This window comes from Cucurbita moschata, unplaced genomic scaffold (genome assembly GCF_002738365.1).
Source record: "Cucurbita moschata cultivar Rifu unplaced genomic scaffold, Cmos_1.0 Cmo_Scf00040, whole genome shotgun sequence".
In the NCBI taxonomy this organism is placed as follows: domain Eukaryota; kingdom Viridiplantae; phylum Streptophyta; class Magnoliopsida; order Cucurbitales; family Cucurbitaceae; genus Cucurbita; species Cucurbita moschata.
The window spans coordinates 1,996,081-2,005,416 of NW_019268556.1; the positions used below are offsets into that span (position 1 = coordinate 1,996,081).

The following is a 9,336-nucleotide window of genomic DNA, read 5'->3' on the forward strand; positions in this document are numbered from 1 at the left end:
TTTTTTTTTTTTTTTTTTTTTTTTTTGTTTTGGCTTGGGACTCAACAGAAAAAATCATGTCAAAACTAGCACCGACATAATTTGTCTAAGATAGGGAAAGCATGCCCCAAAAGTGGCCATCATTGCCCAAACCGTCGTATTCTCTAAGATGCATAAAGATCTATAACACGACATTATCTCGTCATGGACACATCCCTTTTCGGAAGGAATGCCTAGAAGCTTATAACTAAGCCTCCTATTGGGTACACATCAGCCAACTCCTCAACTAATCACCTTCATGTCACAAACATTGCACTAACGCTTCTGTTGTCTTGCTGCAACTTTGTTTCATAATTTTGCCCAAGTCCAATCAGATGATCTCTTCTTGAGCGAATGCTTGTCTCGGCACTCTTGTGAAGTCATCCACATTAGGCACTAGGTGATGACTCAAGGAACACATGTGTGCTCACTTCTAAGAGTACTTCCTCGAAGTGATCAACCCATTCTCTTTAGCTCTCCCCCACTTAACCTAGTTGCCTCTCTTACAGCAACGTTGTCCACCAATATAGACTTGCATTGTATGCATTTGGTACTTGGTTGGGGCATGTTTATCTAACCCCTTGCTTCTTTGCTTGAAACCATTGGCATTATTTCTCTAATGCGAATGAATTTTTCAAAGGCACCAACCTAGTAGAACTTCTAATTGTTTGCCTACCCTTTTGAAGTCTCAAGGGAGCGCGCGCGGGAAAGATGGTGATAAAAGAAAGGAGTCGACTGATGGCAGGCCGATCCAGTGCTCGAACTGTGGGAAGAGAGGTCACTTGATCGGAAGAAAAATACCGCTTCGGCTGTTGACAAGGAGGGCCGTCTAAAGCAACGGGCCCTCCAGCCGCAAAGGCGGTAAGAAGCCATGGAAGTATCACGGGCGCACGCGCGGGAAAGATGGTGATAAAAAAAAGGAGTCGACTGATGGCAGGCTGATCCAATGCTCGAATTGTGGGAAGAGAGGTCACCTAATCAAGAATTGCTGGAGCAAGCTCAAAAACAAGGAGAGAGCCGAGAAGGCCCATGTGGATCAATCCGAGGAGGACGAGCCAACTCTCTTCATGGTAAGTGGCATCGGTCTTATCCGACGTCCCCAGTTTTGATTCCCAATCCACGAAGGTGTTGGTAATCGATGACGGCGTAACTGCTCCTCTGGTGAGCCTCGAACCCGAGAAAGAGCTCTAGCTGGGCGTAGCAAAGGCACTAGCTGGGGAGCCAATTCAATTGAATGAGGAGCGAGTGCTCACTCATATCGGCGAGAGGGACGAGCAGCATGAGCACCGGCGATGGGTCCTAGACACAGGGGCTAAATCTGCGTTCTCCAAGCTCGACTCAAGAATTCGTGGAACGGTGAAATTCGACGACGGCTCTATCGTCAAGATCGAAGGGCGCAGCACCATCCTGTTCATCAGCAAGGGAGGCGAGCACCGCAAGCTAACCGACGTCTACTTCATCCCGAGGCTCAAGGCTAACCTTGTGAGCCTGGGTCAACTTGAGGAGGTCAGCGGCGAGCACTGTAAGCTGACCGACGTCTACTTCATCCCGAGGCTCAAGGCTAACCTTGTGAGCCTGGGTCAACTTGATGAGGTCGGCTGCTTCATTTCCATCAAGCGCGGGCTACTCAAAATTTACGATGATCGATGATGGCTGCTCACGTAAGTTGGGTGCACGACAAGCTGTCTTTACATCCTGAAATTGAAGATAGAGCAACCCGTCAACCTCTCGGCCAAGACCGAAGAGGTATCTTGGAGGTGGCATGCAAGGTACGGGCACTTAAACTTTGCTGCTCTAGAAAAACTACAGAAGGAGGAGATGGTGCACGGTTTGTCGGCAATCAAAGGCGTGAACAAGCTGTGCGACGGGTGCCTCATCGGCAAACAGAGGCACACCCCCTTTCCGTCTCGGACATCCTATCGCGCCGATGAGCCGTTGGAGCTTGTACACGGCAATATCTACGGGCCCATCAAGCCAATGACTTAAGGCTGCCAGACCCTCTTTCGGGTGCCTCATCGGCAAACAGAGGCACACCCCTTTTCCGTCTCGGACATCCTACTGCCCCAATGAGCTGTTGGAGCTTGTACATGACAATATCTACAGGCCCATCAAGCTGGCGACCCCAGGCGACCGGACCCTCTTACTTCTGTTGGTCGATGACAAAAGCCGCTTCATATGGCTAATCCTGCTGCAAGCGAAAAGTGAGGTGACAGAGGCAATTAAGCACATCCAGGCACGAGTGGAGGCCGAATGTGGGAAGAAGATGCGAGTGCTGCGCACAGACCGAAGCAAAGAATTCACCTCAATGAGTTTCAGTAAGTACTGCGATGAGTTCGGTATACAACAGCAACTAACGGCGCCTTACTCCCCATAGCAGAATGGAGTGGCGAAACGTCAAAATCAGACCATCGTCGGGACAGCAAGGTCTTTGCTGATGACGGTCGAGATGCTTGGGAAATTCTAGGGAGAGGTAGTAATGACGGCTGTCTATCTCCTCAATCGGTCGCCAACCCGAAGCCTCAACGGAAAGACGCCATATGAGGCCTGGTACAACAAAAAGCCAGCGGTACATCATTTCTAAGTGTTTGGCTGCGTTGCATACATGAAGGTAGCGCGTTCCACCTTGCCAAGCTCGATCCTAGGAGGCTGAAGGTCGTCTTCATCGGCTATGAACTTGAGAGCAAGGCGTACAGACTCTATGATCCTGCAGGGGGGCGAGCTCACGTGTCTCGCGACGTCATCTTCGACGAAAGCACCTTCTGCAGTGGAACGATGTGATCGAGGTAGACCAGAACCCAAATCTATTCATGGTAGAGTACCTCGTCACCGAGCCAGAAGAAGGAGAGCGCAACATTAGGAACTGTCACTGCCGCCAGCAGCTGCACCCTCTTGAACCAGTGAAGTTCGCAACACCACGGACTACGGATTCGACGCTAGATGTCGATCACGATGATGACCTGGTGGCCAGGTACCGAAGGATGGAAATCCTTGTGGGAGGAGATGAACCACCTGGACTGGCGCTACACGAACTCGAACAAGAGGTAGTCGAACTACATGCCATCAGCGCAAATGAACCGAACACTTTCGCCGAAGCAGAAAGGAACCCATACTGGCTAAAGGAAATGCAGGAGGAGATGACATCCATCACCGAGAACCAGACGTGGAGTCTGAAGGATATGCCACAGGACATCGAGCCATAAGGCTCAAATGGGTCTTCAAACTAAAGCGCAACGAAAAGGGAGAAGTTGTGAAGCATAAGGCCCATCTGGTGGCAAAGGGCTATGTCCAGAAGTAAGGTGTGGACTTCAAAGAGGTATTTGCACCGGTGGCAAGGTTAGAATCCTCCGCCTTTTGCTAGCAATCGCGACACATTGCTCTTGGGACGTCCACCACATGGACGTGAAGTCCGCTTTCCTTAACGGAGAGCTGAAGGAGACTGTCTACATCCGACATGTTTGTTATAAACTTGTTTTTATTATTTGTTTTTTTATTATTATTTTATTTCTGGTATTCATTTCTCCATGAAAAAAGGTCGGAAATATTGTAAGTAGGGGAAGGAACTAGTTTGTAGGGAGTGGAAGGAGTGGTGGAGTGGATGCTGATTTGTAGCAGAAATAGGTAAATTTTTAGTATATAAAGAAAATGGTGCCAAGTTCTAAAGACACCACAAAAAAGAAGAAATAATTTGTGTGTCTTCGTTTATTCTCCCCTTCTGTTGTGTTTTTTTTTTTCTTCTTACAATTGGTATCAGAGCGTTAAGATCAAGGCCAGTTTTCAATCATGTCTCACTTACAGATTGAGCGGTCAAGAAGGGAGAGAGATCAAAAAATGAGACAGAAATCGAGTGACAGGAGCCAAAATACCGGTGCGATAGAAGGTGATCCCTCACATGAGGTGAGTGTACGGGTTCAAGAAAAGGAGGGATCTGTCACACTCAAATACCCGATGCTAACAAAATGCAACTATGCAGCTTGGGCGATTAAGATGGAGGTATTTATGATGGTACAAGGTGTTTGGGAGACAATTGAGTCACCCGAAACTGTAGATAATCGTAAAGATCAGATGGCTTTAGCAAATATTTATCAAAGTATTGGAGAAGATACGTTGCTACAGTTGGGTGCCAAGAAAACGGCCAAGGAAGCCTAGATCATGCTGAAAAATATGAATCTAGGTGCGGAAAGAGTGAAAGAAGTTAGAACGCAGACTCTCTGGCGGGAGTTTGAAGCATTGAGGATGGGTGATTCAGAAAGTATTGATGAATATTCTGGAAAACTCACCATTATTGTCAACAAATTGAGAGGCTTCGGCAATACTGTGGATGATATCCAAGTAGTTAAGAAACTTCTACGATCCACCTCTGCAAAGTTTCTTCAAATTACCTCAACGATTGAGGAGTTCAGTTATCTCAAAACGAAATCCGTTGATGAGATTATTGGATCACTCAAGGCACATGAAGAAAGGTTGCAAGGGTTTGAAGAAAAAGATGAAACCGTTCTCCTCACTCATCCAGAATGGAAGGAACGAGAGACTGCAAAATCCTCAAAGAAAGAATGGAAGGATCAAGGCAGTTCCAGAGGAAGCAGGGGATGGGGTCGCGGAAGATGGAGAGGCCGTGGGAGAAGTGACTGGCATCGAGGAGATGAAGGAGAGTCGCAAACTCAAAAGAAGAGATTTGACAAGAGTAAAATTAAATGTTTCAGGTGTCAGAAAATGGGACACTTCGCATTAGAGTGTTCCACAAAAGACGAATAACTCAACCTGATAGAGATGCAAAAGGATGAGGAGTCTTCACTGCTAATGATAGAGGCGTGTGAAATTAAAACCACACATGACAAAGAGCCTAATTTTGTGATGTTGAATGAAACTATAGTGCCGCCACCAGACAATATTGGAGCTGAAAATTCCTGGTTCCTAGATACTGGAGCAAGCAACCACATGTCAGGAGAAAGGAGGGTGTTTCGTGAGCTTGACACATCTGTTGTTGGAAAGGTACGCTTCGGTGATAACTCTGTAATAGACATTTGTGGTCGAGGAATAGTGCTCTTCAAATGCAAAACAGATGAGCACTTGATCTTATCGCAAGTCTATTACATACCTAAACTCAAGAGCAATATTATAAGTTTTGGACAACTGGATGAGAGTGGAAATAAAATTGTCATAGAGAACAGTGTGATGAAGATATATGACAGAGCTAGGAGCCTGATTATTATGGTGACCAGACAATCCAATAGATTTTATGTAGTAAAGTTGAAGCTTGCGGATCAGGCGTGTTTAATGACAAATATCAGTAACACTGGTTGGCTCTGGCACGCGAGGTATGGACACCTAAATTTTCACTCTTTAAAGCAATTAAATGACAAGAGAATGGTTGAAGGGTTGCCAAGAATCACCCAGGTCAATCAATTATGCAATGGGTGTTTAATTGGAAAGTAGTATAGGACTTCTTTTCCCCGAACAACAACATATCGTGCGAAGGAGTCATTGGATCTTGTCCATGGAGATCTATGTAGACCTATTTCGCCAATGACGTATGGAGGTAACAAATATTTTATGTTACTAGTGGATGATTGTTCACGATTTATGGGGGTGTTTATGTTGAAAAACAAGAATGAAATACTGCTTGTGTTTAAAAAATTAAAGATCAGTGTGGAGGTAGAGAAAGGCAGGAAGATTAAGAGCTTTAGAAAGGACCGTGGAGGAGAGTTTGTATCTACTGCTTTTAAAGACTATTGCGAGAATGAAGGCATGAAGAGACTTCTTACTGCACCATTTTCACCACAGCAAAATGGCGTAGTAGAAAGGCGTAATCAAACGGTGGTAGAGACCAATAGAGATCAGGTTCTTCTTAAGACCAGGAATGTATCTGACATCTTGTAATGTCCACTGATTTCCTGCTGGAGTTTGTATGGAGACATCTCCCTTTCTTTCAATCTCCAAGGTTTTGTTGTCGGCAAGATATACCTTCCCGAAATTTCCTAATTTGAAATTTCGAAACAATTCCTTACTTGGAGACGAATGGAACGATGCACCTGAATCCAAAATCCAGGATTCAGCTGGGCTGTCCACACTAAGAATTAAAACGTCCTCAGCATCTTCTGTTGTATATATAGAATCATCATCATCTTAAGATTTATGATTCTGCTTCTTCTTCAGTTTTGTACAATCTGTCCGAAAGTGTCCTTTTCCCCCACAGCTCCAACACGTTACGTTGGGTTTGTTTGGAGATTTTTCCCGGTTCTTTGATTTTGATCGCCCATGTTTGTTTGAGCTTTTTGATTTACTTCTTCCCCTTCGATCAACACTGAGAGCATTGCCTGATGAATCTCCAGTTTCTCGTTTGCGAATACCTTCGCTGAGAACTACATCTCAAATTTCACCAAACTTCAGTTTATCAGATTCTCGGGAACTGCTGATTGCGGCAACAACAGTATCCTATGACTCGGGTAAGGATGACATCAAAATAAATGCCTTAATTTCATCTTCGAAATTAATTTCCACCGAACTCAATTGACTTATGATCATATTGAATTCATTTATATGATCAGCAACAGGTCCACCTTCAGACATTTGTAGATTGAACAATCTCCGCATCAAATACACCTTGTTCATAGCCGATGGTTTTTCATACATATTTGACAGCGCCTTCAATAGATCTGACATTGTCTTCTCCTTGATAATGTTGAACGCCACGTTTCTGGATAGCGTCAACCGGAATAGCCCCAAGGCTTGTCGATCCTTGAGCTTCCACTACTCCGTGGTCATGGTATCCGGCTTCACCCCCAACAGAGGTTCGTGAAGATCTTTCTGGTACAGATAATCTTCAATCTACATCTTCCAGAAACCGAAATCGGATCCATCAAACTTCTCAATTTCAATCTTTGAACTTTCCATCTTCATAGATCGTGGTGAATTTTGCCTAGCTCTGATACCAGTTGTTAGGATCGCACAACAACGCACACGCTCGATCTAGATGAACACAAAGAATGGGATAGAGAAAATTGCAAGGAGAACTCTGGCTAAAAGGATTTTTTTTTTATATTGATGACTTCAGGTATGTACAACAAGATAGAGTACAGATAATAGAAAGTACATTTTCAAAGCTCTACCGGACGAGATATATATATGGTTTAGTTTACTATATATAGCTTTACCAGATTTAGCCATCTACTATATAAAGCTATTTACCATATATAGCTTTACCGGATATAGCTTTACCACATATAGCTTTACTATATATAGTTTTACCAAATATAGCTTTACTGGATATAACCGTTGACCAAGCTATAAATAAGGAGCAAGGTCCATAACCTAACACAAGCATGGTCTCAAAACTACCGAGAATTACAATAGCTTTACGATTTATCAGGATCACAACACATGGTCTCAAAACTACAACTAGGATGACAACCTTTTTCCTCCGGCTATAAATGAGTTGTTTGAATGAGACAAATAATCGTATGAAAAGAAAATCTCTACCATATTGTAGAATAATATTGAGTTCATGAAACAAAATAAAATATCAATTTATTACCCATCAAAAATACAAGAGACTAACCATGGTATGATTTTGTTTAAAAATATATTTATCTTAAAAAGATGCTCAAATGGAGGACGGGAGAAATTAGAAATTAAATAGTCAAATATTCTATACTTAGAATACTTATAACCCACAAAATTTTAGAGCCTTCCTAAATTTTGTGTTATTTTCTAAATATAGTTTTTTCTCATCAATCTATATATAAGGCTTTAAGTTATTAGAAAAATCCAAGCACCCACATATTAGTCATTGCTATTCTTCATCATTTGTGAAAATAGCTTGTAACCCTACAACTTCAAGACACTCACTATGGGCAAAGGTTTCAAGCTCTTTCACACACTTTTTTTTAGTGATTGTTTGGCAATGTTTTTTAAAAGTGGGTGCCACTTTTGGTGATGTCACTGGGTCCAAAATCTCGATCATCAATTTTCATTTCGTGCCTTTGGATCACATGACACACAAGCCCCAATGGTTGCACCAATTGGAAGTAGCACAGAAGTTCAAGTGGCTCCACCATTTGAAAGCATCGCTCAAACCCCGGAGGCTTCATCGTCGGTTGGGAGCATTGCTCTAACCCTGGAGGCTTCATCGTCGGTTGGGAGCATTGCTCTAACGCCGGAGGCTTCATCGTCGGTTGGGAGCATTGCTCTAACGCCGGAGGCTTCATCGTCGGTTGGGAGCATTGCTCTAACGCCGGAGGTGTAACGACCCAGATCCACCGCTAGCAGATATTGTCCTCTTTGGGCTTTCCCTTTCGGGCTTCCCCTCAAGGCTTTAAAACGCGTCTGCTAGGGGAAGGTTTCCACACCCTTATAAAGGGTGGTTTGTTCTCCTTCCCAACCAATGTGGGACATCACAATCCACCCCCCTTCAGGGCCCAGCGTCCTCACTGGCACTCTTTCCTTCCTTCAATCGATGTGGGACCGCCCCTAAATCCACCCCCCTTTGGGGTCCAGCGTCCTTACTGGCACACCGCCTTGTGTCTACCCCCCTTCGGGGAACAGCGAGAAGGCCGGCACATCATCCGGTGACTGGCTCTGATACCATTTGTAACGACCCAGATCCACCGCTAGCAGATATTGTCCTCTTTGGGCTTTCCCTTTCGGGCTTCCCCTCAAGGCTTTAAAACGCGTCTGCTAGGGGAAGGTTTCCACACCCGGCTTTCCCTTTCGGGCTTCCCCTCAAGGCTTTAAAACGCGTCTGCTAGGGGAAGGTTTCCACACCCTTATAAAGGGTGGTTTGTTCCCCTCAAGGCTTTAAAACGCGTCTGCTAGGGGAAGGTTTCCACACCCTTATAAAGGGTGGTTTGTTCCCCTCAAGGCTTTAAAACGCGTCTGCTAGGGGAAGGTTTCCACACCCTTATAAAGGGTGGTTTGTTCTCCTTTCCAACCAATGTGGGACATCACAGGAGGCTTCATCGTCGATTGGGAGCATTGCTCTAACGCCGGAGGCTTCATCGTCGGTTGGGAGCATTGCTCTAACGCCGGAGGCTTCATCGTCGGTTGGGAGCATTGCTCTAACCCCGGAGGCTTCGTCGTCGGTTGGGAGCATTGCTCTAACGCCGGAGGCTTAATCGTCGGGTGGGAGCATTGTTCAAAACCCAACCACTGCACCAATTAGAAGTGGCACACAAGCGTGAGGGTAGCATTGTTGTGCATAGATTGTTGCCTATGTCAAATTTAATCACAAAAAAATTCATTATTTCTATATTTTTTTTCTTAAATGGGATGATTTTTCTCCATTTTTTCATATTTCATTTTTTATTTTAAAGAATAATTTAT

General features: G+C 44.5%; 2 protein-coding genes across 2 annotated transcripts; both read left to right on the forward strand.

The window, feature by feature from the left end:
- Positions 1-4,167: 4,167 nt before the first annotated feature.
- LOC111432756 lies at positions 4,168-5,451 on the forward strand. The gene is made up of 2 exons (XM_023069689.1): positions 4,168-4,699; positions 4,784-5,451. The coding sequence occupies exons 1-2, from the start codon at positions 4,168-4,170 to the stop codon at positions 5,449-5,451; spliced, it is 1,200 nt and encodes a 399-aa protein (XP_022925457.1).
- Positions 5,452-8,023: 2,572 nt separating this feature from the next.
- Positions 8,024-9,128, forward strand: LOC111432757. Its single transcript, XM_023069690.1, has 2 exons — positions 8,024-8,254; positions 8,967-9,128. Exons 1-2 carry the CDS (start codon positions 8,024-8,026, stop codon positions 9,126-9,128), a joined length of 393 nt encoding a protein of 130 aa, XP_022925458.1.
- The last annotated feature ends 208 nt before the right edge of the window (positions 9,129-9,336 follow it).

Coding starts and splice junctions, on each gene's coding strand:
- LOC111432756 (XM_023069689.1), top strand. CDS start 4,168: ATGCTGAAAAATATGAATCTAGGTGCGGAAAGAGTGAAAGAAGTTAGA. Junction 4,700..4,783: donor AAAGAAGAGATTTGACAAGA/GTAAAATTAAAT, acceptor TCAACCTGATAG/AGATGCAAAAGGATGAGGAG.
- LOC111432757 (XM_023069690.1), top strand. CDS start 8,024: ATGGTTGCACCAATTGGAAGTAGCACAGAAGTTCAAGTGGCTCCACCA. Junction 8,255..8,966: donor GCATTGCTCTAACGCCGGAG/GTGTAACGACCC, acceptor ACATCACAGGAG/GCTTCATCGTCGATTGGGAG.